The sequence below is a fragment of the Anser cygnoides genome, chromosome 3 (genome assembly GCF_040182565.1).
Source record: "Anser cygnoides isolate HZ-2024a breed goose chromosome 3, Taihu_goose_T2T_genome, whole genome shotgun sequence".
Taxonomy (NCBI): domain Eukaryota; kingdom Metazoa; phylum Chordata; class Aves; order Anseriformes; family Anatidae; genus Anser; species Anser cygnoides.
The window spans coordinates 33,833,637-33,860,776 of NC_089875.1; the positions used below are offsets into that span (position 1 = coordinate 33,833,637).

At 63.2% G+C, this 27,140-nt stretch overlaps 1 protein-coding gene across 5 annotated transcripts; it reads right to left on the reverse strand.

The window, feature by feature from the left end:
• Nucleotides 1–356: 356 nt before the first annotated feature.
• SLC29A1 (solute carrier family 29 member 1 (Augustine blood group)) lies at nt 357–26,742 on the reverse strand. Of its 5 annotated transcripts, XM_048080133.2 has the most exons (14): nt 26,335–26,742; nt 22,723–22,832; nt 6,900–6,982; nt 6,205–6,286; nt 5,829–6,001; nt 5,506–5,645; nt 5,169–5,303; nt 4,890–4,987; nt 4,433–4,523; nt 4,234–4,325; nt 3,991–4,099; nt 3,776–3,861; nt 1,502–1,701; nt 357–1,245 (listed from the first exon to the last, which is right to left on the reverse strand). In XM_048080133.2, exons 3-14 carry the CDS (start codon nt 6,926–6,928, stop codon nt 1,134–1,136), a joined length of 1,347 nt encoding a protein of 448 aa, XP_047936090.1. In that variant the 5' UTR covers nt 6,929–6,982; nt 22,723–22,832; nt 26,335–26,742; the 3' UTR covers nt 357–1,133. The 5 variants fall into 5 exon arrangements, with proteins under 5 accessions (XP_047936090.1, XP_066849951.1, XP_047936091.1 ...); XM_066993850.1 differs by lacking the exons at nt 22,723–22,832; nt 26,335–26,742 and adding an exon at nt 18,456–18,584; XM_048080134.2 differs by lacking the exons at nt 22,723–22,832; nt 26,335–26,742 and adding an exon at nt 13,270–13,618.
• Between the last annotated feature and the right edge of the window lie 398 nt (nt 26,743–27,140).

The window sequence follows — 27,140 nt, forward strand, 5'->3', positions numbered from 1 at the left end:
ACCTCAGCCCATCGGCCCAGCCTATCCAGATCCTCCTGCAGAGCCTTCCTGCCCTCAAGCAGATCGACACACGCACTTAGCTTGGTGTCATTCGCAAACTTACTGAGGGTGCACTGGACGCCCTCATCCAGATCATCGATAAAGATATTAAAGAGGACCGGCCCCAGTACCGAGCCCTGGGGGACTCCACTAGTGACCGGCCTCCAACCAGATTTGACTCCATTCACCACAACTCTCTGGGCCCGGCTATCCAGCCAGTTTCTAACCCAACGAAGCGTACGCCAGTCCAAGCCCCGAGCAGCCAGTTTCTCAAGGAGAATGCTATGAGGAAGCCCCTGCGGTGATAGAGACGGACACAGGTTTTAGTCTTTTTATAGAAAATGGGCAATGTACGGGTACATTGAGAGAGACACGGGAGGGGAGAGGCAGGCAGGGAGCTGGGGGGGAGCTGCCCCCTCTCCTGTTTGCAGGTGGGACCTCCTGTTTGTTACACGGCTGGGAGGCGGAAAGGAAATAACAGCAGGATCTGTGGGGAGGGAACGAAGGCAAGGAGAGGGAGAAAGCGAAGCGTGGAGACTGAGTCATGGTGTTGGCCCTCGGTCACACCACACGGGTGTCCCTTGAGCTACTGGGTGTGGCTGGAGCTCCTGCTGCCCCAGTTCTCCCTGGTAGGAGATGATGCGTGGCATGGGATGCGTCCAGGCACGCTGGAAGGAGAGAGGAGCAAGCCACTAGAGGCCTTAGGGATGGGGGCAAGAGGGGAAATAACACTGGATGCTAGCCTTCGACTCCGCCTGTCAGAGATGAGGAGGTTTAGCATGGTTTTTGGCCTTGAGCTGGGGGAGTTACGCAGCACGGGAGGCGGCTGGACCTCGTCGAGGTCCCAGGAGTCTTACACACAGCACGGGGAAGGCGAAGGCACATAGGCCTGAAGGCATCACAAGGCCAAGCGTGGCAGGAGCCAGGCCAACCCTGGAGGAGTGGAACCGTCCCTGGGTGTAACATCTGCCATGGCAGTGTGAGTTGGCAGGGGCAGGCGTGAGGTGTTATCTCCCCACAGCGCTGCGGTGTCCAGGGCCTCGGAGGAGGATGCGGAGCCATCTCGGTGTCCCTGCACCCTCTGGGTGCCTCTGCTAGACGAGAATTTGGAACAGGAAGGAGATGGAGGCTCCTAGGGCCAAGCCCAGCGCCAGGAAGAACGCCATGACTGCTCCAGCTGTCTCCGCTTCGTGGGCGAGCACTTTCCTAGGGGAGAAACAGGTGTCGGACCCCTTCCCAGGACACACACCCCGTGCCCTGGCATCAGCTCTGCTAAGAAGCAAGAGGAGGCCACCGAGGAGGCAGAGGCTGTGTTCCTCCATGGCAGGAGGCCACCAAGAACAAACCCCACCTCGCTCCAAGCACCTGCCTCCAAACCCCGGGCTTGGAGGAGAGAGAGGCAGAGCGCATTGGGCACCCGCAGCTGTAACCAGCTCTTCCCTCGTCCCCAGCCTGTACTCACTTGGGCCCGAAGCACATGCAGAGGCTGGCCAGGTAGCCGTTGGAGATGGAGAAGAAGATCATGAAGATGATGTACCAGGCGTCATGAGAGAAAACGACAGGCAGGTAGTCCCGGGGCTGCACGTTGCACAGCATGAAAAGGGGGATAAAGATGACGCGGAGGATCACCATCGCTGGCAGGAGGTAGCTGTCCTTCCCGGGCTGGGGGAGAAACGCAGGGCGCTGAGCAGCTCCGAGGTGGCTGGCACAGCAGCAAGGGCTACAGAGGCTGTCCCTGCTGCGCTGCAGCTGCAGAGGAGCCACCACACAGAGGGCAAAGCTGCCAACTATTCCTGCTGCAACAAAGCCCAGCATCACCAGCTGGTGTAAGGGACGCAGCAGGGCATCTCTTGAGCCCCTCTGCACAAGACTCCCAGACCCGCAGCTCCTGCCTGTGGTCCTTAGCACGCACCACCTGGCTCTCAGGGCTGCCCCTGCAGCAGCGACTGCTATTTCAAGCTGGCGGTGCTTCTCTCCCTCTTTATCCCCAGCCCTGGTGGTATTTGGTAGCGTGTCGCTCACAAGAAGGCTCCCGCTGCCACAGGCATCAGCTGCAGCAGGGGGCAGAGAGGGTAAGGAGCGGACAAGTGCCACAGACCCACAGCAGCACCAGAGGCTCTGGGGGCCTCCAGCTGTGGGAATGTAGCTTGAGGGGAGGGAGTGACTGCAGATGGCGCGTTCTGGTCCCCGAAAGAAGGAAGAGGCCAAAGCAGCAGTGACCGCTGCGGATTCGTCAGCAGGGCTGTGACCGGGGAACACTACTTCCCCCACAGAGACGGAGTTCACCTCGGTGGGACGTGCTGTGTCAGCCTGGCTAGCTGCTGCTCTGCCGTGACAGGGTGAGGAGGCCGGCGTGCAGAGGAGAGATGGACAGGCCACCAGTCCTACTGGGTCTGGCTACCACCTGGAAAGTCCTGTCCCAGCTGGCTTGGAGGCCGGCAGCACGAGAGCCGAAACACTGAGCTGGGCTTGTGAGCAACTGCTAAGCCCTTTCTGGAAAAAGGGGCGGTGAGGACAGCCTCGTGCACGCACACGCAACCTCCTCCCGCTGCAAACCGCTGCACAGGACAAGGCCGGCTGAGGTAAATCCCCTCTGGCACCCCAGAGCCTGCAAACTGGGCCTTAACCAGCTCTCCAGCCTCCTACGCCGTGCCCCAGCCAAGCGGGGTGAGATCCAGCAATATGGGAAAGGGATTACGCTGGGACCGTTTCGGACAGTGCTGGGAAAGGCACGGACCGAGTTACAGCCTCGGATCCTAAGAGAGGTCCTGGAGGAGCAAAGCTGGACAGGCCTTCACGGTCTGGGGTGGGAGGAGACCCCTGTCTGCCCTGGAGGTAGCCGAGGGTGCTCAGCTTCCTGAGCACGTGGCGGAGGCGATGCCAACCGTTGTGCCTGCGGGCAAACCAGCAAGAGCAGCTGCCTGTTTTGTTTGCAGAGCAGAGAGGAGGGCCCCAACCAGGGGAGCGAGGCCCAAAACCACACGCAGTCAGACTTTCCACACGGCGCTGTTTTGGAAACGTCTCCTGCTGGGTCATCCCACCGCCACAGACAAGGCAGCTCGTGGCCAAGGCAGCCAGCGGCGGTGGCCGGGGAGAAGTGGCTCCGGGCTGCAGGGGAGCCCAGCGCAGCCAGGGCCGGACAGACCCCGCGCTGCGTGCCGCTGTGAGGAGCTTCTCCAAACAAACAGCCCGAACAATGCAGGGGAAATGGCGCTTGGGGGGTGGGTGAAGGGGCAGGAAGAGACGCAGACAGGGCAGCCCCCCTCCTCGCCCACCGCTCAACCCCGGCGGCTCTGAGCCAGGCACGAGGAGATGAGAGCAAGGGGGCTCGGGGCTCAGGGGGGACCTGCACGGCCCCGCTCTGCTCCCAGGACCGGGCTCTTTAAAGCAGCTGCATACTGCGCGGGGGCCAGAGGTTTTATTTTGGGCTGCCCTGCCTTTCACCCTCTTCCACTGCCGCCATCCTGCCTGGCTGTTTGCATAGCTGGAGTGAAGGGTTGTTTACAAAGAGGCTGGAACGGAGGAGACAGCTTCATCCAAGCCACACTGAAAGAAGGGGTGGGAGGAGGACGGGACAACGCTGTGGCTTTGGGTTCTAACCCATAAATCTCTGCTTGGGACTTAAAGCCAGGGCAGGAGGCAGCTCTGCGCCTCCTTCCTCCTCCAGGCCATGGACAACAACCCCTGTGAGAGCCGTGGCCACGGGGTGATGGAGAGCGCCCGGGCGTTTGCTTACCCATGTGAAGAGGGCAGTGAGGCTCCGTCCTGCCCAGTCGAAGAGGTTAAACATCAGGAAGCAGGAGACGGGGATGAAGTAGAGACCTGCAGGAGGAGGAGCAGATCAATGGCGCCCAGGGTGCCCCGGGCCCTCCTTCGCAAGCCCCACTTTCCTTCCTCCCATTTAGCTTGTTGCCAGTTTCCTCCTAGCCCTCCACGCCTGGCCACACTTACCCCATTCGTTTCCCTCTCCGAGGCTGGTGTGCACCTTCGCCGTGACGGAAGGGAAGACCCCGATGGTGACGGTGAAGACTAAGCAGACAGACACAGCCATGAGCCAGAGCTGGGGAGATGAAAGAAAGAGGCTGCTACCAAACACGGGGCAAGAGAGCAGCGCAGGGCTGGTCTCTTCTCCCATGCCCTGCGTCCACCTCCTGACGCAACGGGCAGGGCAGGGGCTGCTGGCAACTCACAGACCTTCTTAAAAATGGAGATGACCGAGGACTTCTCGTCAGGGCTGTGGACAGGGATGATCTTTGAGTTATTCTGCTCCATCCCATTGAGCTCATCTGCAGGGAGAGACAAAAATAGGGCATAGCAGACCCCACAAAGCACAGACCTAATTTAGTCCTGTCTCATCTTTCAGCTCTTCCTCTCCCTCTTCTCAGCCCCTCACCTTTCTTAATCAGGTCTCTCTTGGTCTCCAGCTCTGCGTTGTACACGTGGTACTCTGTCTTGTCCTTCATGGAGTAGTACCGGAAGAAATCCTGTAGGGACACAGCCAGAGAGCTCGCTTGTTTGCAAAGAAAGAAGGATGCCAGGGAAGCGGCACCTGGGGCCGTGCGATAACAGCACATCATGCAAGATGGGCAAAGTTTTTCTTCCTCTTGTGTCTGATACTTTCCCGCCCACCCAGGGGCTCATTTCCACACAGCCCCAGGGATACCACGGGTATCTGCGGTGGGAAGTACCACAGGGAGCTCCCTCGGGACGCTGGAGGTCCTGCCCTGACCCAGGAGGTGGAGGCTGGCAGGAGCCAAGGCTGGGGCGCTATCGGGCCAAGGTCCTTGTGCTGCGATGCGCAAAGGTCCCGTGTCCCCAGGCTCTTCCCCACCAAGAAGACAAAGCCTTACCGTGCGAGGCAGAAAGATGTAGGAGAAGATTGCCAGCACGATCGCCGCGCATGCCGTGGTGAAGTAACCAATGAAGCTCTCCGGCTGCTGAGCGCCAACTGGCAGCGCGGGAAGGGAAGGGAAGGGACAGGGAGAAAAGGAAGAGGATGAGGAGGGGCGGGGGGAGTGAGACCGTGCTACCACCTCCCACCCCAGCCGGGTCCGGTGTGACCCCAGCAGCCCCTGCTGACAGCAGCGCCCTGGGAAGGCCCCGTGACCCGCAGGGTAGGGATTACTCACTGGCGATACTGAAGATCATCGCCAAAGCAGCGAAGATGCCTGCCAGGCCCTGCCCGCTCATGATGGGAGCTGTGTAGTTGGCGGGCAGGAGCCCTGCCAGTCCAAAGAGGCTGCTCTGGAGGATGGCGCCAAAGGCTGCGAGGGCAAAGACGAGCAGAAATGAGAAACCAAAGGCAAGGACACACCGCGCCCCTGTGGGGAGCCAGTGCCCCGGCCCCACGGGGCCAGGGAGGGTCCCCATCCTTCCCCTTCCCTGGAGGTTCATGCTCTCCTCCCACAGAGGGCAGTCCCAGCCCTGGGGCCGTGCCCCCTTCGTTCCCCCCGGTGCCTCGCTCACAGTTAATGAAGACGATGCTGATCATGGTGAAGACGAAGAAGGGAAGAGGCTCCATGGCGACCTTCACCATGATTGCGGTGATTAAGAACACCAGCCCGATGGCCACCAGGCTGCCCAGGATGCGGACCTGCTGGGGAATCCTGCAAGAGAGGGTCTCGGTGAGGAAAGCCCAGCCCCTGGAGGCCCGGGAAGCTCTCCCACGGGAGTCCCAGCCGAAGCACAGCACGGGAGGCCGGTGTTTCGCCTTTGGGCCGAGCAGTTTGGCTCGGTGTCGAGCCAAGCCTTGAGGGGGCTGGCAGGGGCAAGGACGGGGCCGGGCTCACCGCTGGTGGATGAAGGAGTTGAGGCAGGTGAAGACGAGGAGGGGCACCATGGCGCAGAGGGTCATGAAGTTGTCAAACATGGACTGCAGGTAGGAGTGGGACAAGGCAGCCCCATCGGTCTGGTTCCCGAGGTGGCTCATGTTCTCGGTGTCCGCCAGGCGGCTGATGAAATACTGCGGGGGAAGGAGCCGGGAGGAGATGAGGTGCTGTGAGGCCTCCCCAGGCCAGCTTTGTCCCCCACTCCGGCCCCACACCCAGCCCAGGGCTCCTCCTGTTGCCTCAGCGCCACGCATCCCACCCAGGTCACCCACGCTTCTGCCTCCCGCCTGGTCCCCAGAGGTGGCACGGGACGGTCAGTGCCACGGCAAGCCCTCACCTCCCGGGCGGTCATGAAGAAATTCCATGGCAGCAGCGTTCCCAGGCCAAGGATGAAGAAGATCAGCCAGACAACCTTGTACCTACAAAGGGGACGGAGAGGCGTGGGGCAGGACGCAGGGCAGGGGACGGGCGTCCCTTCTGGCTGTCCCCGAACCCACTGTGGGAAGCACCAGGAGGAGGAGGAGGAAATTCACAACCCGGTGTCGTCTGTGGGACCAGCACTCTGAATAAGCAGAGGAGATTCGTGGCGAAGGAGAGCACGAGGCGCTTATTTCCCTGTCTCTGGCCTGGGCTCCCCGGAGTGGCCGTGGCCGTGGGAGGGCTTCCAGGCAGAGGGGAGTGACCCTTGCCAGAGCGGGGAGGGAGGCACGCTAGCTGGGAAGAGCGTGGCCGCGTCCCAGCACCGGGGACTGTTTACAGCCCTTTTTCTGTGGAAAAACTGATGGAGCCTCTCAGAGAGCGGACTCCACGGGCAGGGACGGATCCTGCTGCTCCCAGCCTCTCCCACAACCGCTGCTGGCTGTCAGCGATGCAGTATTCCCGAGGGGCCCAGCCCATACGGGCCCTTTGGTGTCCTACAGCTCTGCAGCCCACTAAACGGCAGGACCGGGGGTTCCCCCTGCATGCTGGCCCCCCTGCCCCCCCCAGATCTCCTGGTATCCTGCGTGTGCCCCCGCGCCCGCACGGCGTTACCTATCCTGTGGCCCGTCTCTTGCTGTCATCTTACGCAGCGAGGGTCAGCACGGGTCCCGGCAGGTCTCGTGGCGGCTCTCCGTCTGGGAAGCAAACAGAGGATTTTATGGGGCCGTGAGGCCAGGCAGGGGCCTCACGGCACTGGTTTTAACCCCGGGGCTGCGCCGCTGGGCGAGCGCTCCTCCGCAGGACTGCCCGGAGCCGGCAGACGGCAGGAGCGCAGCTCGGCAGCGTGGGAGAGCTGCGGCTCAGAGCCTGTGGCCGAGGCGCTGTGACACCGGGCTTTGTGCTGCTGCTCGGGGGGCACAGCCTGTCCTCCCACGGGGAAACCTGCCCTGCCCTCCGGAGATGCCCACGCTGCTCCACCCCAGCTGCCTGCCACTCCACTGCGGGCTCTGAAGGGATTTGCGAGCCTGCAGCTCTGCCCCCAACCCCCAGGCTGCGAGCAAAGCATATGCTCAGTGGCCTGCGGCCGCTCCCCCCGCCCTCCCCACATCCTTCCAGTGCTCGGGGTACGGAGGGACAAAGGACACGTCCACCTTTCGCCCGGTGGCCTCTCGGGTCACAGCCACGCAAACCTTCCTTTTCCGATTGCCTCTTCCCCAGGGCTCTCACAGCCCTTTCCCGGGCAAGCCAAGGGCATCTGCCCTCCCCTCCCCAGCGCCCGCCGCCGCGCGTCCGGCCCCTGCCGCCACCCTGCATCGCTTCCCCCGCAGGGGGAAACCGGACCCCATCCCCTGCCCCCTGTCCCCCTTCCCTCTCCCTCGGGCAGAGAGGGGTCACCCGCAGGCCTGCCTGGTCCTTTTCCAGGCGGGGCGGTGCATGGGGGGCCTGGCCACTTCTCCCAGGGCGCTCCATCCGCAGCGGGGCTCCCGGAGCTCAGCCCGCCGCGGCCCCCCGGCCGTGCCCCCCGCCAGCCGCCCAGCCTCGCCTCCCTCCTCTGCTGCGCGGCCGCGGGCTGCAGCATCCCTCCCTGCCTGCCTGCAGCACCCTGCCCGCCTGCCAGGTAGGGCGGCCGAGGGGGCTGGCGGGAAGCAGCATGCCGGGATCTGTAGTCCGCGCGAGGTCAGCCTGTCTTAAAGGCAACGGGGCGCCTCTGGGCACGGCTCGCGCCCTTCGCCTCAGGAGAGAAAGGCGGCGAGGGAGAAGTGCGGTACCTCCGTGCCACGAGGGACCTAGGGCCCCACCAGCCGCCCGCAGGCCCCCCTGCCTTCCCGCTCAGGATATGACAGCTCCCTCCTTGCCCCTGTGAGCCGTCCCAGGGCTTCCAGAGGAAACACAGGAAAATCCCCTCCCGAAAATCCCCCTGTGGCAGCCTGCCAGCATCCCTGCAGGCAGGAGACACCCCGAGCCCTGGCACCGGATTAGCAGGGGGGAGTGCCTGCAAGCGTGACTGCTACCCCCCACATGCAGAAACACCGCCGAGGCCGCTGGTTGTCCCCAAAAACCAGGCAGGAGAGCCCCAGCTCACGCTGCAGGTCCCCAGCAAGCCCTCACGAGCCACCCCTTACCCAGCCAAACCCCCGGCTCTGCTCCCAGACCACCCCCCACCAGCTTCCCTCGGGTCACACCGGTGTCCCGAGAAGCCGGGGAAGTGACTGACGGCACACGCGTACCTGGGGAGGACAGAGCCAGGGCAGACCCCAGACGCTGATCCTAACCCCGGGTCCAGCGTATTTGAGGGCGGCACGTGCCCCCCCTGCTGCTGGGGGCGAGCGTCAGCCCCGGCTCAGGTCACGGGGACGGGGCCATGTGGCTCCGGTGGCACCCGCGGAGGAGGTGTCGGGTACCAGGGCTGGCAGGCGGCCCGGGTCCCGCTGCCCAGGAGAAGGCAGCAGGCAAAGGGCATCGTGCACGAGGCGGCGCGGGGCTGCCAGCCGCAGGGAGGATGCAGGGGGGACGGGAGCGGGGTTTTGGGGGCGCTTCTGTGATGCTGCCTTCCCCGACACCTCCTGCTTCCGTCCGCGGAGCGCCAGCATCCCTGCGTCAGGAGCCTGACCTCAGCGGGTGATGCCCGGCCGCAGCCTCCTGCCTGCTCTGTTTGTTTTCTGTCTCACTTTGCTAAGTGCCTTCTAATTTTTTCCACAAAGAGCCGGTCGCTGCCAAGGGGCGCAAGGGTCAGTGCTCATTATGGCAGGAAACGCATCCAGCTGCCAACTCTTACAAACAACCCTACAGTAAACAGAGGAGGTCAAACCAACACAAGCAACAGGTGGCAACCACGCTCCGACCCAGCGAGAGCAATCCTACAACAGATTGAGAGCGACCCGACAATAACAGACCAGGGATGGAGCCCAGTGCAGCTCCAACCTCTGCCGCCTCCTGAGGACCTCACCGCGGCCACCAGCTGTGACGGAGGGCACGGGACAAGGCGGGTGATGCGGGGCCTCGGAGTAAGGACTTCCATCTTGCTCCTGGCCATCCCATCTCCTTTGAAGCGCGGAAGGAGCAGGATGAGGAGTAGGATGGGCTTAGCAAGCAGGAAGTTATCCCCTTTGACCGCACGCAAACGAGAGAGAGCGCAATTTTAATTGCCCATTTGCTCGGCACAAAGGCTTAGGCACACGCTGGGCGACACCTATTGTGTTGGGCCAAGCCTGGCAGCCCAGGGCAGGGATGTGACTTAAAACGCCCAAGCTCTGCAGAAAAACTGGCACTGCAGGACCGCCACGCCTGCAGGCGGCAGTTTGTCACCCACTTTGGAGGCTTCCTCACCCCTCCCTTCCCACACACCGCCTTTCCTTCAGCTCCTGCCACCTTCGCCAACAGCGAGCAAAGCGCGCGCCCGACTCCGCGGAGCAATTTCGGGGTGATGGATGGGGATGCTCTGAGCCTCGCCCCGAAACGCCAGCCCTTTAAAGAAAAGCCCTTCATGCCACCCTTGCTGTCCCTAGCCAAGGGGCTGCTGGCAGGCACTGCGGCGAGCACCTTGGCATCCTCCTGCCGCCGGCCGCGCCGGATCGCTTTGCAGGGATAAGGTCAGCACTTCCTGCCAGCGCAGCCAAGACGGGGCAGGGCCAGCTGCCTCCCCAGGCATCGCCCCGTTCCCCGCTTCCGTCCTCTCCCCCCTGCGCCGGCAGGAAGGCTGACCTGGGGCCGCCGGGGTTTACCTGCGGGCACGGAGGTCCCATGAAACCAAGCCACATGAACCCCCGGTGGCTCGGCTGGAGGATGGGAGACGCCTCGAGATCTCATCTCCGGCCAGGCCACCCGCACGCAGGGGGTGCCCCTACCTCGCTCCGGCCGTGCCGCGGTGCCGGGAAGCAGGCTGCGAGGCCGGTCCCTCCGTTTGCAGTCATTTTATGTCCCACGCGCCTCCGCCTTCAGCCGCGAGCACGCCTGGTGCGTTTTGCAAGAGGCGTGAGTGTGCGTGGCTGCGCACCTCGCTGCGGCGCCGGGACGAACACGAGGCCTCGCAAAAGCAGGGCAGGCGCCCCGGCTCAACACGGAGCCCGGCCAGCTTGGGATGTGGTCTCCGAGAGGGCAAAAGTCAACGCCAGGAACGCATGAGAACGGCGCAAGCAGGGATAGCAGCTCCGTGACTGCTCTCTCAGCCTCCAAGCAATGCTGCCCCTCAGTCAGATAGCCTTGTTATGTGTTTTGTAACCCACAGCGGGTTTCGCTTTGTGAAATTTTCCACTTCCCCTGCAACTCAAAAGCCCTTTGAGTGAGGGCAGTGTCCCGCAGCAAGGAACTCCTCCGCCGCGCGGCACCTCCAAGGCGGCTCCGCCAAGGCTCCCTCGCCCTCAGACTCAAGGCCTGGACACACTTTAGACCCCTTCTCGTGCCAGCCATGACTTTCCAGGCGTGGATCCTAGCCACCCTAGATCATGTTTTCCAAACAGAAAAATTCTAGCTCACTTAGTCATACAGAAACAGCTCTGCGCCTTTGATCCTCCTCTTTGCTTTTCTCCAAATCCTTCCCCGTTCTCCCAAACCCTTTCTGAGATGAGGGGGCCACATTACAAGTGGATGAGCCACGGATCTGAACAATGGCATGAGGCTTTCCTGCCTTGGTGCTCCTTTGTCGCTTGCAAAGAGTGACAAAGGCTCTTTCTTAATGATTTGATGCACTCAATGACTCTGGCTGCACACTGAGCTATCTGCAATAGCCCCAGGTCTTGCTGTGAGTGGCCAGCTCAGTGTGTAATCTCCTTTGCAGATTTGGGACTATTATTTCCCCTTGTGTATCACTTGATATTTATCTAAACTGAATTTCATCTGCCTGCTGCCTGGTGTTGCAATGCTCTTCTGTGCTCTTTGTAGCTGGCATTCATCCTCATGAACCTGAGTAATTCGATAGCATCAGGCGAACTCTGTCAGCTCATTGCTCATTCCCTTTTCCAGGTCACTCATGACAGTGTTGAAAAAGCATGGAGCTCAACGCAGCGATCTCCTTCCACTGCAGAAACTGACCACTTACTCCTACGCCCTGCTTCCTGTTTTTGAACCAATTACCCAGCCACGCAAGGACCTTCCCTCTTGCCCAGCCAGCTTCCTTAAAAACTGGGCTAAAAGACCTCGTTGAATGCGTTTTGGAAAGCCATGCGGCCACCACGAGCCCGAACTCCCTCCGAAGCACTCACCCAGCTTGGGGGCCCGGGGTGCCCGCACAGGAACCTCGGCACCCGGCAGCTCCCCACCACGTGCCCGCAGGCTCAGCTGGCCTCTACGGTCCCGGTGCAGGCGGGCGGTACGCACAGAAGCTTTACCAGCCAGCTTTTCCCTGAAGTTCCTCCCAGCCCTTCTTCGAAATCAGCGTCACATCTTCCCCCTTCCCGGTCTCTGAGGGCCGGAGCAGTAGTGAATGAGTGAGCGCACGTCGCACACAAGGGTTGGCTGTTTCATCCTCCCTTTCCTGTCGGTGAACGTTACCAGCGTTTGCTTTGTCTGTTTTATGAGCCTTCCTCCGGGCTCCTCGGATGCTGAGCCCCCTGACAGAAGGACGCAGCGTGGAAGCAACTGCTCAGGCTCTCCTGGAGAGCAGAGGCAAATGCTTTGTTTGCCTTTACTTCTGCAGCCTCTCCTCTGATCCTCCCCAACAGCCCGTGGCTGGCTTTCTACTCCCGGTGTGCTTTACGAGCTTGTTTCCACCAGCGAGCTGGTAACACTTCCTATTGTACTTGTTGTTCTCCTTTCTGAGCCCTGCCTCTATATGCAAACCAGCTCACTGCAGCCTCCGCTCCCCCATCGCTGCTCTGCCCTTGCACCTGGAGGAAGGAGCTCGGCGAGGCATTTCGGCCTCCCCATCGCCTTGCTGCCCTTCGCATCGCGAGGCGCTGGCAGGCGGAAAATACTCCTGAAAGACACCCCGTTCAGGCACCCTCACCCCACACGGGTTTCTGCACAGTGTGCAGCGATTACACCTCCTCGACACCTCCCAGAGCACCATTTCTGGCCTGCGTCCTGCTTCGCCTTGCTACCCATTCACTGAGAAAAGGAAAGGTAGACGCTGAGCCCCACTCCGTTGGCTTGCAGCACTTACACGGGATTCCCACAGCTGCCCCACAGGCTCTGCGCCGAGCAGGAGACACCGGGGATGTCCCCGCTGCCGGTAGCCGCCCCGGCCCTTATCTCGGCTGCCGGGTGGCGCGGGGAGGCAAAGGGGGAGCGTCCAGCCCTGCAGCGTGTTTTGAACCACGCACACCAGCCAGCTGCAAAGTCCCTTATCTGGAGGGTTCAAGGAGCCATGAGAGGCTCCCCGGGGGCCCCCGGCAGGTCGAGCCACCCGGGTGTCTAAATTAATCCGGAAAGGCTCTTCTCACGCCCTCCATTTATGTTCTTAATTTGACAAGCAAGCCACGCGCTGTCCTGCACCTGGCAATTATGCCCCTTTTACGTGCCCGGCGTCAGGTCGCTCGCTGTGCCTTAAGCAGCAGCTCCTGGCTGCACCGCGCTGACACCAAGCGTGGTCATTGCTGCCCACAAATTCCTCCCCCAGGCCACAGCTCCCCAACACACAGGGCACGGGCTGCCCCTGAAGGGCTTCCTGTGATGGAGAGTGGCAGTGATGGGGCACAGCCAGCCCTAAAACTGCCCCTGCTGGGACTCTTCCCCAACGCTGAGCTCCCCCACCCCAAGGCCATGGGTCCCCACCTTGGATGCTGAGCGGGTTTCTAGACCTCCATTAGAGCTGGCAAAATACAGAGAGCAAGAAAAGCCAAGCAGCAGGAGGGAAGCCCCACAGATGCAGCGAGTGCCCCAGTGTCGGGTCCCCAGCCAGAAAAACCCCTCCAGGCACCCACACAGCCCCATGCAGCAGAGACGGGTGCTGCTGCTCAGCATCCCAGCAAACGCTGCACCCCAAAGCCAGTGGCCATTCCCCTCATTGCCCAGGGCAGGCGTTTTAAGGTCACGGCAAGAAGCTTACCAGAAGGGCAGGGTGGTCCCAGCCCCCGGGTCCTGGTCGCTTCGGGCCACACAGGGCAGCCGGGGCTCTGGGGGCAGCACCGCCTTGGTGGTAAAGCCCCGCAAGTATCTGAGCCGTCGTTGGCTCCGAGGCTGGCGTTTGGGGGTGGGAGAGGAGATACGGTGCCCGGAGAGGGCAGCAGTCGGGGGGGCCGTCACTGCTGTGCAGGGAGAAGGAGTTCCCCAGATAGAGCCAGCATCGGAGGGACAGAGATAAGCTGCCCTCGGGAGCCTGTCTGCGGAGACAGGGATTGGTAGGGGCTCCTGCAGCGAGCTGGCTGCTCAGGCGCCACCACCTCGGGCACAGGCCTCCCCTCCACCCCGACACACCACGATGGGGCAAAGGGTGTCACCCCGGCCCTGCTCAGAAGCGGGGACACGGGGAGAAGGAAGAGACAACAAGCCAAGATACTGGGGGAAAGGGGTCGTCCCAGGGGCCACAGCAGGAAGAGGCACAATGGGAGGAAGCCAGGTTTCCGCTCCCGAGTCAAGAAAACCCTATGGGGAGAAGGGGCAGGACACCATTAATGCAAAAATCATCTGGGAGCCCAGGCCACCGCATACCAGGACGGCCATGCGGGGAGGGCAGAGCAAGCCCAGCCATGCCACCCCACAAGGCCCAGGCTGTCCCGCACCCCTGTGGCAGGCAGGGCCACCTCTGGCTCCCACATGGCCATGGGGACACCGGGGGGGCAGAGCCCTGGTGAGAGCCCAGGGGCACGGCTGGGCACACCTCTTCTGCTCCGGCAGCTGCCCCGTGGCTCACGCTCGGGCCTGAGGAACCCCTGTCCGTGCATACGGCATCACTCGGCTGCACCCCGGGCAGCCGCAGGGCACCTCAGAGGGACAGGGCTCAGGGGACAGCAAGGGGGACACGAGCAGGACCACAGGAGGCCACCCGCCCATGGGTGGCCCCAGGGCACTGGGACAGAGCAGCTTCCTCCCTCACCACGGGACAGAAATACACGGGCTATTTTGGGTGCCCACAGGCCGGCTCGGGAACACAGGCCCTGGCTGACCGCTGCTTTCGACATGAAACACGCACGGCCCTGCTGGGAAATGGGATGCCGGGCAGGAAAGCGGGTTTTGGCAGCTGCCACATCCCACACGGCGCCGCTGCCAGCTGCCGGGCCTGCCAAGGATGGCAACAGTGCCTCACACATCCTGAACCCGCCTCAGCCGCTGGCTGTGGCCATTTTGTGATGGATGGGGACATGGCGCCTCTGCCACAGGAGACAGGGCATTTCTGCCACGGCCGTCCCCACAAAAACAAGGGTGCATGTGCAGCCAGAGTGAGCGTCGCTGGCTCAAGACGCATCCTTTGGAGGGAATAAGTCAGAGGATAAACCTCCCGCCCTCACACTGGCCTGTGCTGACGCACGGCAAACAGCCCGGCTGCGGGACAGGCAGCCCACTGGCCGAACCCTGCTGAAGCGATGGCTTCACAATATCCCAAAGGACGAGAGGGACAGCAGGTGGCAGACGACTTGTCCTTGTTTATAAGTAGCCAGGCACTTTGTGGTGCTGGGGTTTGTTTCTCGTGGAAAGCTCTTATTCACTGTGGATGACGGAGGGCAATGGTAAGAGCTGCTGTGCGAGGCACAGCCCTATCTATTTTGGGGTTTTGCGATAAGATCTGTGTCTTCCTGCCCCACATCGCCCAGGCACCCCGTTCCTGCTGCCCCAGGTAGCAGCCCTGTCCGGCAGCGTGCCGGCAGATCGGCTCCTGATGTGGCTCGGCGCGCGGTCGCCCCGGCCTCGTGCCGCCACGAGGAGCAGGTGTGAAGACGGGAAGGAAAAGCTGCAGGGGAGGGCGGATTGCTTCTTAATCGCTCGGCTGCATTGCAATTTGAGCGCTGCTGGCACGGCCTGCCGCCCATGGTTAATGGAGAATGCCGCTGTTGTCACAGGATGGCGCAAGGATCGAGCCAACGCAACATCCTCAACCGCAACACCTGCGGATCCCAACGGCTTGGAAGGGCACAGCCACACCATGCCGGCCGCCCCTTCGGCCCCAAGCTCCGGGGGTATCCCACAAGCAAACTTTAAGGTGGGCTGCATGCCCCAGAGCCCTGCACGCCCCTCTGCTCCTGCTGCTCTGACCCAGCCGTGTCCCCCACGTGCCTCCCTCTGCAGCTCCCGGGGCTGCTCGCTCAGCAAATTGCCAGCTGTCGACGGAGGCGCTGGAAATTTCACAGTGAGGTGCTTTCCCATCTGACAAGTCCTAAAGGAAATGAACTAAAATAAATCCCCCCTGGCACTGCTGGGAAGAAGGCAAGGCTGCGGCAATCAGCCTGATTTCCTGCTGGCTGCCTCTCCGTCACCCAGCAGGCAGACACAAAGTCTCTGCTCCCCATCTGCCTCAAAGAAAGCAGCTCTCCTGGAGGCAAAGCCCGGCTGTGTGCACCCACAGCTTAGCTAAAAGGCTGACAAACAGCCTCGAGCACTGCACGCAGAGCACCAGGCTCACCGATGTGTGCCACTGCTGGCCGCAGCACCCAGTGCTTTGAGCCTCTGCTTCCTCAGGGAGTGGCGAAACCAGGGAAAAGCCTGCTCCAAGCCAGAGTAGGACCAAAATGTCACCAAGAGTGACGTCCTGCACACCATCCGCATCCCAAATGAAGCTGGGCAAGGCCAGCACTACCCTCACACAGCAGCTACACTCCTCCCACAGGAACAGGGACCCTCTTACTTTTTGCCTTCTGCTTAACCAAACCTTGCCCATTAAAACCCTGGCTCCTGCTCAACTGCAAAAGCCTGCAGCGCGCTCCTCAGGGAGCTTTGTGCCTGAGCTCGCCGGCAGGTGAGTAAAAGGCATGGGGACACTGATTAGCATGGGCATGACCATGAGAGCTTGTGGTTCCTCGCTGCCCTGCACGCACTAGTGCTATGTTGACAGGGGAAAAGCTCGGTGCTGGGGGGAAGATTCATGGAGTTTGCAGTTCGGGGTCAGTACTGAGCTGCTAACATAGGCAAACAGTGCTCTGCTGGCTGATAAGAATTTCGCAGTTTCCTTAACAACTCCCAAGGACTCCTGGCGAAAGCAGAGGAGGTGCTCGCTGCCTTCCAGGCTCGGCACCTCCCCAAACGGCTGCAGGCTGGACCCAGCTCTGCCTCTGCCTGGGGAGCTGAGAGGAGCAGGGCAAAGCAAGGAGGGTGCCGTGCCAGGCCAACGGGTGCCTCGTCCTCCGCACCCCGGCTTCCTCCCTGGCCACAACAAGGAGGGAGACCGGTCATCACGGGACAAGGACAAAGCCCATGGCTCAACTTCAAAGAGGACGGGACTCATTAAGGACATCTCACCCCAAGATAATGAGTGCAGGGATGCCATTATGGTGAAATGAACTATGCACCTTCAGGAGGGACAAGTGCAGCACGGAGGTGCCCTACTGCCCTGTGTGCCAGGGCCACGATTGCTAGGCCAGGCTGAGGTGGACATCTTCATCCTCTGCTCTCCTCCTCCTCACTCCAGGTACCTGGCACAGCCCCTGCCTCTCATCTGCACTGGCCCGGGGGGCAGCCACTCTGCAAGTCACCTTCTGGGGCCTATGCCACAGCCCTTGGAGCCACACGAAAGCTCCTCTGCTCCACAAAACGCAGTCTCAGGGAGCCGAGAACAAACCTACCTGTCCTTCCTGGGAGCAAAAGGCAACGGTGGGGGCAGGAGAGCTCAGCAGGGCACGAGCGTGGTGTCCACACCGCACTGACTCGGCACCAGCCACCCCTCAGACCTGAGACCAACCCAAGAAAAAAGCATCCCCGCGCAGCCGTGCCCCGAGAGAGCTCTGTAGCGAGGGCAGGCCCGAGGGAGCAGCTCGCAGGGACTGGGGAGCGGAAACGATGCCGCCAAGCCGGGACGGGGTGCAAGAGGAGAGTGGGATTTCCCATGTCGGCATCCACAGAAGTCTCCTCAATTGTGTCGGCTCGCAACAGGCAATCGTGGGGCAGCCGAGCTGCTTCCTGCTCTGGAGCAGCGAGGAAGCGCATCCAGCTGTGGCCGACAGCTGCACGAATTCCTCCCGCTGCCCACAGCCCTGGGGAATCTGCTGGGCTGAAGGATACAGGCTCGCTTGTCCGAGATCCCACAGCCCCGGGGAATCTGCTGGGCTGAAGGATACAGGCTCGCTTGTCCGAGATCCCACAGCCCCAGGGCTTGGCCACCGCCGCCTTCCCACGAGCCGACAGCCCGTCTCCGAGGCAGATGCGGCGTCAGCCTGGCCAGCCTCAGCGCGTAGCAGGGGCGAGAGGCTCGGGCTTAGCTACAGGGCTGGGGAGGACGGCGCGAAAGGGCTCCACGCCGAGCCCCCCGTGCTCCTGCCTGCGCCAGACTCTGCTAATGCGGCCCAACCTGCTCAGGAACAGAAAAACACTTGTTGAAACCTGCCGCCGCGTCCCACAGCCAGCCGGGAGCGTTTCCCCGTGCGGGACCCGCCACCACCACGGCCGGGGGGGCTCCTGGCGGGGGGCCACCAGCCGAGGGGACCCAGTGGCACGAGGGGACCCGGCGGCACGTGGGGCCGGCTGGCACGTGGGGCTCAGCCCGCACGCCTTCCTGCGCCGCCGTGCGAGGCGCGGACGGATGGTCGCAGCGCTGGGGGGCCCACGCATCGCCCCGGGGAAACCCCGCACCCCACCCACCCGCGGCCGGGAACCGGGTTCGTGGCCCCCCAAACCACGCGCCGGCTCGCACTTCTGAAATAAGTTAGGGGAAGGGGCTCGGGGCTGCCGCGGGAGGGCGGAAAACACCGAGAGCAAAGCAGCACCCGGGGGTTGGGGGGGGGGGCGCAGCATCCCCACGGGGGGCAGCTCCGCGCCCCACGCGTGGCCCCGGCAGCGCTGGGGGGAACGCAGGGACGCATCCCCCCGACAGGGAGCCCTCCGCCGCCGCCCCCCCGCGCTCCCCGGCCCCCCCAGCCGCTCGCAAGCCGCCCCCCCCCCCGTTTTTTTCTCCCCCCCCCCCCCAAGTCGTTTTTGCCGCCTCTTCCTTTTGCCGCCTCCAGCCCCGGGAGGGCCGGGCTGGGCGCTGCCACCAGGCGCCACGCGGTCCCCACGCCCCGGGGGGGGTCCCCTCCTTCCCACGGCCACCGCGGCACCCACGGCCACGGGGGTCCCCGAGCCCACCCTCCCCCCCCCCGACGCCGCACCCACCTGCGGCTCCCCCCGCTCCGGGCCGGGCCCCGCCGCAGCACCCCGCGCCGCCCCGCTCCCCGCCGAGCCGCTCCGCTCCGCTCCGCACCGCCCCGGGCCCGCCTCCCGCTCCGCCCCACGGCTGGGGGGGGGCACACGGGGTGGGGGGGGGGGAGCCGTGTCCCGCAGCCCCGGGGGGGCGAAAAGATCCGTGGTGTGTCCCCCCCTCCCTGGCTCCCCGGGATGCGGGGCGCCCGGTGGCCAAAGGGCGAGCAGCGGGAGGCTCCGGGCCCTTTCCGCGCTCGCACCGGCTCCAGGAGGTGTGGTGGTGTTTTTTTCTTTTTTTTTTTTTTTTTTTTTTAACAGCTCACGTTAATCGATCGGGATAGATAGCTGGCATTCAACGCCTACTTGTTGTTTTGCTTAAGTGCCAAGGTACGCCAGCGCTGAGGGTACTTTGTCCCACGGCGACGGGGTGTGCACACTAACCCGGGCTCGTAGCTGGGCAGCTGCAGGGATCCTTTCTGCCTGGCTGCTGGGTCAAACACGCCACCCTCCCTGCTGGATCTCTTCACCTCTACGTCGCAGCCCTGGGAGGTGACCGCAGCTTGTAAACGTACCCCTTATTTGGGCTGCTCGAGTGTTTCCTGCACTGACAAACTTCCCTGGGAAACTCTGCAGATCATTTGGGTTAGAAATGAAAACTGGGAAACTCTGCAGACAGCCATCAGTTGGGTTAGAAATGAAAATTGGAAGCTAAACAACCCCAGGTGCTCATGCAGATCCCCATCCTCACTGACTCTCGCAAGATGCTCTACAACACGCCTCTCCTGCAGAAACAGGTCCAAAGGCCCAGCTTTTATTTCGCATCCGAACTGCAAACTTCTACGTGTAAGCAAACAGTCTACAAAGCCGGAAAAAAAGGCAGCGGTGACGCGGGAGAGACAGCCACCGGCGCTTTCCGAAGCGCAGCAGCGTGTCACCCTGGTGAAGTGGCCTCTCCGCCGCCCCGCTTGGCGGCACCAGCGCTGCAGGAGCTCTGCTGGTGCCGGCAGAACCCATTTACTGCGATCCCGTGCTCCTGGGCTCTGCCCGCAGGCAGCCCTGAGCGCACGGAACGAGCAGCAGAAAGCGTTGCTGGATAACAAGGCAGGAGGCTGTTGCACTAAGTGTAAGATTCATATCGGGTCAAATTAAATTTAAAAGCTCCCGTCTCCAATTAAGCTCCTGCTGTGTCTCGCAGGCAGTGACGGATCCAAGCCCAGGGGCCTGCCTTTCCCCGGCCTACTTTCCCTAAACATCTCCGGTCTGGAAGGTCTTGCTCCGGGTGAGCTGCAACGCAGGCAAAGTCCTCCTCTCCCTTCCCTTCCTTCCCCCACTAAGGGAAAAACACCAGCCAAGATCACCTCAAAATACACAGGGAAGGGAAAAACAGAAAACCAAGTGGAAGGCTGCAGCATCGCCTGCTTTGGGATGTCTAAAATCGCCCCTCTAGCTGTGAGATCGGCCGCGCTGCCGCCTACGGAGCCTTACGAGCTCCCGTGGGAGACGCGGGGACCTTGGTGCCGCGTTGGCTCAGGCCCTGCGTTTCCCCTCGAGAGGTCACACTCACAGCTCAGCAGCACAAGCTAACATTCGAGCATCGTTAAGATGTTACTGTTATTTACAAGCTCCAATTTTAGCTAAATGCTACGGGAACCAATCCCCCAGGGACTCGTTGGTGCGTGGTGCAGAGCACCAGCACCCGCTCGAGCCACCTCTGGGCTTCCAGGAGCCGGTAGCAAGTTCTCAGCACCATTAAGAGACCCAGACCCCGTCGGGAGGAAAACCACCACAACATCTCCTTCCTACTCGATTTTCCAGTAAGCCTCCACTTGAGGAGCAGGTGGGTGTAGCTGCTGCCTCACCCCGGGCTTTCAGCAGCAGGGTACACAGCACTTACCATCGCCAACATACCGGATTAGATGTTGCCTAATTCACAACTCTGCCCCTAACGACACTCCCAAGGACTGGAATTGGCACGGCTACATAGAGCCGTCTCTCTCGGTGGAGACATGGGCTATAAAACCCATTAGCACCGAGCGCAGCCATCGGTGACCGCAGGCAGACGGGAGGCAGACAGGGTGCCCGGGGGGGGCACGGGGAGGAAGGCAGCCGCCGCCTGGCTGCTTCTCGGCACACAGATCCTCACCCAGCCAGCACCGCTTTGCCCGACCAGGTCTAGAGGTGTCCTCCCATGGGCAAGCAGGTGGCCCGGGGCGAGCAAGGCACGGTGCTTGGACATGAGAGCGGCTCAGGGCTGTGAAACATCACCCCTTACAAGCCAGCTTTGGGGTTTCACCCCATTTCCCATCTCAGGAGGGGTGCTTCAGCCTCCGCCTGCAGCAGCGGTGCAGATACCAGCACGTGGCCTCTGGGCAGAGCCGGGCAGGTGGTGGAGGCGAGCACTAAGCCAACACTTCAGCTGCTCACAGCTGGCGCATCCCCCCACAAACAAATACGCGCCCCAGCTGGAGGGCCGAGCTGCCTTGCTTAATCCGGGCCAGGCGCACGGCCTTTGCTGAGCCCTCTGCTCCCCAGTGGCTCGCGTGTTATCAAGCTCGTTCCTGCGAGCACAACAACAAGTCCTCCCAGAAGAAGCAAATAGCTCCAGAAACCTCTTCTGCCCCGAACTGGAAACAGCTGGCACCGGGACCGCCACCGCCCCGCGCCGTCACGACACGCGGAGCGGGATTTCTCCCCCGCGCATGGGGAAAAGCCAGCCCGGAGCGAGCCCGGGGGCTTGCTGCTCTCCCACCCTCCTCGTCGGGAAGCAGCAGCGTGCTGCCAAAGTACGCCGCTGCTGCTGGCAGCTTGCTTCGCTCCCCGGAGCACAGGGAGAAGGCAGGCTTGTACTTTCCCGGAGGAAGGCAGCCAGCAAAGTCTCTCCCTTATATAATGCTGGGAGACCCATCAACGGGGCCTGCCGGAGAGGCTGGTTGAGTTTTTCCTTCCGAAACCTCCAGCGTGTGCCACAGGCAAGCCAAAGCCGTCACCTGGAGCCCAATTTGTAGGCTGTACTCCAACCTAGTTAACCAGTTTTTAACAGGCAGAACAAACAGAAGTGTTCCCCTTTCAGATACACTCACTGCCAAACATTTCACAAAAGCTGTTTTTTTGTTTTGTTTTGTTTTGTTTTTTTCCCTTGTAACAATTCCCCGCATCCACTAAAGCGACTAAATCCAAAAGGGGAAGGCAAACAAGTGGCTGATTTTAAAAGCAAGAGCAAAACGTGAGATTTATTCCAGGCAGTGGGAATAATCTGAAGAAATATTTTCTGTACCTCTTGGGCAATGTTTGAGTTTTAGAGCCTGAGGAGCCAGTTAATATTTGTATGCGCTCAGCGTTTCAAGAATCCTTCACACTTGGCACCCACGGCAAACGCTTCCCTCGGAGATTTGCAAGCACTTTGCAACCGTACGGTAATTAACCCACAAGCCTTCCTCCTCCGGAACGAGATTTTCCTTTTCCCCTCATTTGCCTGTGCTGCAGACGGAGGGAGCCGAGGCACCGTGAGGACACGGGCCTGCGCACCAACCCGTTCCAAATCCGCGCTTGCCATCCCAAATCCAAGCCAAGCATCAGCCTCTGTGCCCAAAACGGGGCCGTGCCTCAGGCCTGGGGAATAGCAGGGGGCTGGCACGCGGGGTGCTGTGCCCGTAGGGTGCCCGGATGGTGCCTGGTGCGAGGCCTGCAGGCGCGGTGCTGCTGGGGCACCCCTCCTGCCGAGGGCTTTTTGCAGGAGCGAGGGCAGCCCCGGCCACCTGCAGCACCTGTGCGCGGAAAGGCAGGGCTATAAAACACAGGCATGCGTGTCGCCGCGCGGAGCTCTCACTCTTCCCGGGCACGTGCGGAGCTGGTTTGCTCTGCTCACCCCCCGGCAGGGCTGGGGGAAACCGGCTCTCATCCTGCTGGTGCACCCGGGGGTTACGGCCAGGGGACAGGCCCCGGGGCAAGGCAGGAGAAGGAGCGTTTTAATCAGTGGAGGGAAACACAGAAGATGCTGGACCTCGTGGTCAATGGCCTCGGGGGAAAAACCAACAGGCTCCTGGAGACCCAGTTGTAATGAGGCTGCAGCAGTCCCGGATGCTTTGATGGTCAACAGAGGTCCTCAGCCTCTTGCTGCAGTCCCCGGGAGCTGCTGCCAGCCCCATTTGGGGACAGGGCTCTCCCACCATGGCTCACAGGGCTCCCAGCGGTGACCCCGGGGATGGCTGCCCTGCAATTTGGGGCAGGAGGTGATGCTCACCTGTGTGCTGTGATGCTCCCCGGAGCTCCGGCCGTGCCTGTCACCGCTCGCAGGGGGCCGCGCACACCACCGGCACGCCGCCGTCCCTCTGCGTCCTCCCGCGGCCAGACCTGCCGGGATAAAGCCAGGCTGCTCGCGGTGGAAATGGGGCCGTGGGTGCCTTTCCAGCTCAGCAAGCAGGAACAAAACCCATTGTCCACCAGCTCAGCAAGGGGCCCGGGTGCTCTCAGGCCTCCCGTTCCCTCCATCATCCCAAGGGAAAGCAGGGCCAGGTGCTCGTTGGCACAGCAGCATCTTTGGGACCTGGCGCTGGTGCTCCCCTTGGCAGCCCTCGGGTGCGGGCTGAGGGGCACAAACCCTTCTGCCAAAGCCACTGCTGAGGGTCTCCCACCCCTGCTGCCTCCTGGACACGGTCCTTTCTGCAGCAGTTCCTCCATTCCCACTCCTCTGCCTCCCTTTCCCTGCCCCTGCTCAGCTCCAGCTGCCCCTTTGCTCCTCTGACAAGCACTTACTGCCTAATGACAGCTACTGGCGCGGAGCTGCAGGGCGGCTGGTTACTGAGTGACAGCAGCAGCCACCAGACTGCCGGTGCAGTGCCGTCCTCACCCCCACCACGGGCTGCTTCTGCCTGCAAGGGGCCAGGCTGAGACCTGGGGGAACTCATGACACGTGGTGTGGGCTCCCAGTCCTGCAGGAGGCACCGGGGTGGGCTGGGGGCCTCCCCTGGCTGCTCCGAGGCATCTGGAAATCGCAGCCCCAGGGCATGGGCCAGCAGAGTGCCCGGTCCTTTGTCTGAGGGACCACACTTTTCGCCCCAGGGGTCCTTGGCGGAGGAGGGAGCTGGCTCTGGTGGCAGCGTGGGCCGAGGGAGCCACACAAATCCACAAGGGCACCCGGCTCCTTGAGGCGGTGTGAGGGGGGGCATCCAGCCCCTCGGCCGGCAGCCCCAGCGTCCCACCAAGGAGCCAGCTGGCACCCGGCCGCGCTCATAAAATGCGCCAGGGGAGCTGGGAAAGGGGTAATGTGCCAGGGAGAAGGGAGGGCTGCTGCCGTGTCGTCCCCTCCCTGCCCAAAGCCCCGACAGCAGGGATGTCCTGCAGCCATACCTCCCCATCAGCCTTCCCAAGGCGTCCTGACACCAGCGGGCAGAGCCCTGCATGGCTCCTGGGGAGCGCCACTGCGGCCAGAAGCTGCCACCCACCATGGGGACCGTAGGGATGTCACCACGGGGACCGTGGGGATGGCACCACGGGGACCACGGCACGTGGCCACGGGCAGAAGAGGGCTCCGCACGCAGCCCCAGGAGCTTTCACGGCGGTGCCTGCCCAAATCCGCGCCCAGCCCGCCAGCCGCTGGCTGGCGTGGAGGAATTCGGCTCTGTGTAAACGCCTGGCACGGCTGACTAAATCCTGTTTGGAGAGCGGAGCCTGTCCTGTCATGCTTTCCCCTTCGGGCGATTCAGCAGTGGAGCTGTGGCTGAATGCTCCCAAACATCTCCCGGGGAGGCATCCAGGAGGGACCTTTCCCACAGCTCCCAGCACCACAAGCCGCTCATTATTTCCCCTCCCTGCCAGCCGGGTTTGCTCGCATTCCCGAGCCACAACGTGGCCCCAGGGCCAACCAACGGGGCGCGATGATGAGACATTGCCAGAAGGGCAGGCCGAACCTAAGGCTGGCCGCCGAGCGCGCTGACTGCCCAGGAGAGGGGGAAAAAAGCCTGAGCCCCACATCGGGTGCATCCCAAGTGAGCACCTGCCCTCCTAGGTACGCCCATGGGCAGGGGATGTGCTAAAAAAAACAAAAAACAGGGGAAAGGAAATCCTTGGGGGTGCCACCGGGCTTTGGGGTGCAGACGTGGAGAGGGGGGGGGCTTCCTCAGGGGCACCGCCTGCTTCTCCCCGGGTTTCGGGTGGGCTGGGGCTGAGCCCGCTGCGCCGGGAGGGGCCCCGGAGCCGTGCCAAAGCACCGACAAACTCATCGCAGGGGCAGCGCGGCCCGGTGCTCCCCTCTGCTGGCCGCGGCCGGCGGCGCGCCCGTCCCCGGCGCCTCGGGGCTGCTGGGGGGGGGGCCGTGTGTTTTTTGGGGGGGGGTGGAGGGGGGTTGGAGCAGCCTTTTGGGGGCTTGGCGAGAACCCAAAGCTGGGACCCCCTCAAGATTTTGGGGTGCTACTCTCAGCCGGGATGGGTGCATTATGGATGTGGTTATGGAGGTGATGGGAGCCCCCCCCAAAAAACCAGGCAGAGCTCCCCGAGAAGCCGACGAGCCCCCCCCCCCGCCGGAGCAGCTCGGTGGGCCGAAGCCAGGGCTGCCCACCCCGACCCGCGTCCCCCGTGTGGGGTTGTGGCTGGGACGGCGGCACGGTGCCGCCACGCCGAGAGGCAGCGTGGGGGTGAGGGCCAGGCAGCGTGGGGGTGAGGGCCAGGCTGCGGACCCTGCCCCGGCCTCCGCGCCCCGCGCGCGGGGTCAGGATCCTGCAAACAAGCTGGGGGGCAGCCGGGGCCACCGCGTCCCGGCCGAATCACACCGAGGGCAGCACGGGGACGGCGCCTGGGGGAGGAAGGAGCTGGGGAGGGAGCGGAGCGAGGGCCGAGGGCGAGCTCCCAGCGGTCAGCCTGCAGCTCGGAAGGGTCACAGGAGAGAGCCTGGCTCCGGGGACAAAGGGCTTGCGAGGTTTGGGCAGGGCTGGGGAAGAAACCCCGACGGGGAGGCGCAGAGTGAGGGCTCCCCGGTGGTGTCCCCCGCGCTGCAGGTACCCCAAGGACCTTACGGGAACACAAGGCACCACCCCAGTATGGCCGGGAGCATGGGGGCGAGCGCACCGGGGCCAAAAAACCCACCGGACCACCTGCCACCCCCACAGCACCCCAACCCCTGCCCCGTTGTGGGACAGCACACAGAGCAAAGCCACCGCTGCCGGTGTCCCCGTGCCCCAGCTCTGACCTGCTGTGTCCCACGGCACCGCCGCTCAGCCCCGTGCCCTAGTTACAGCGCCTGCAGCTCCGCGGCGGCCGTCCATGGCACACGGTGCCAGCCCGGGGCACGACCATGCACGCTTACATGTTGTTGTGATTTTTTTTATTTATTTTTGTTTGTTTGTTTCCGATGTCCGCAGGGCCGCTGGCGGGCTGCGTGCCCGCGGTGCTGCCGGCTGACAAGCCCGGATCCCGCACTGCTCAGGGGGAGAGCTGCCAGCGCTGCCTGCCTGCCTCTCCCCAGGTCCTAGCGCTCTGCCTGCCGCGCCAAGGACACCCGGCTGCAGGACAGCCCTCGGCCCCCCGCGCGGGGATGCCCCGTGCCCTCCTGGGGACAAAGTCCTTGTGAAGGGGGGGGCCCTGCCCTATAGGCATCGCCCTGCAGACCCTGCTCCCCCCGGACCTTTCCCTTCCGGCCGCAGCATGGCCGGGAGCCGGATCGTCCTTGTCACCAGATGCCCAGATCCCCGTTCAGCCCCGAGGCAGAGGGACGGGGCGGTGGGTGACAAGGCTCGGCACAGGCCCCCGGCTGCGGGGTGACCTTGCACGCGGGTCCTTGTGGTGGCTTCTCAGAGCCACGTCCCCTCCCCATCCAGCCCCCCAAGCCAGCGCCTTTCCCTCTCGCCACCCTGCCCGTTACCTCCAGGGCTCAGCTCCCCGCTGCCGCCTTGCCCAGTGCCGGGGATCCTCCGGTGGAGGGAGGACGGGGGCTGCCGAGCCCTCACCGTGCCACGAGCTCCTCAGCCAGGCGCTGGCTGCGAGCGGCTCCGTGGGGCTCCCGCTGGCTCAGCAGGTGGAGGCTGCGTGCACGCGGGGATTAGCGGGGGGAAGCGGCGCCTGCCATCGAGACCGCCAGCGGGATTCGTCAGCGGGGCCCGGCGCCAGGGCAAGGAGGGGGAGAGGGTGAGGGGAAGGCGCCCTCCTGCAGCGCGGGTGCAGGGGACGGTGCCCTCCTGCGACACCCCGCTGCACGGGGAGCGTGCCGTGGGCTCTGCCTGGGGTCACAAGGTGCCCCCGTCCCTGCTCCGTTTTACACGTCTCGTCTCACGCCGCCGTGCTGGACTTGGGCCAGCGTGGGACACTCTGGGCAGGTCGGTGGCTCCGGGTGTCACGCACCCCAAGCAGTGAGGGGGGACGAGCCCTCCGTGCGGCCCCAGCCCCGCTGCCCCTCCGCCGGGCCCCTGAGCAGCTCAGGAATGAGCTGGCGGCTCCTGACCGAGCGGCTGCTGCGCAGGGCCGGGGCTGCAAGTGCCTCCTCGCGGCACGGCCGGGGCTGGCCCCGTCCCAGGGCATCCCCCCCAGCCCCGAGCGAGCCGCCCCGCTCCTCTCTTCCCATTAAGGCAGTGTGCACGGGCCGAGCGGCGGTGCTGGAGGAAAACAGGTGACCGAGCCAAGAGACCGAGCCAAGAGAAATCTGCGGCCCCAAATCCCCCCAACTCCCCTCCT

Coding starts and splice junctions, on each gene's coding strand:
- SLC29A1 (XM_048080133.2), bottom strand. CDS start 6,928: ATGACAGCAAGAGACGGGCCACAGGATAG. Junction 4,326..4,432: donor GAGAGACCTGATTAAGAAAG/GTGAGGGGCTGA, acceptor CTCTCCCTGCAG/ATGAGCTCAATGGGATGGAG. Junction 1,702..3,775: donor TCACTGCCCTCTTCACATGG/GTAAGCAAACGC, acceptor TTTCTCCCCCAG/CCCGGGAAGGACAGCTACCT.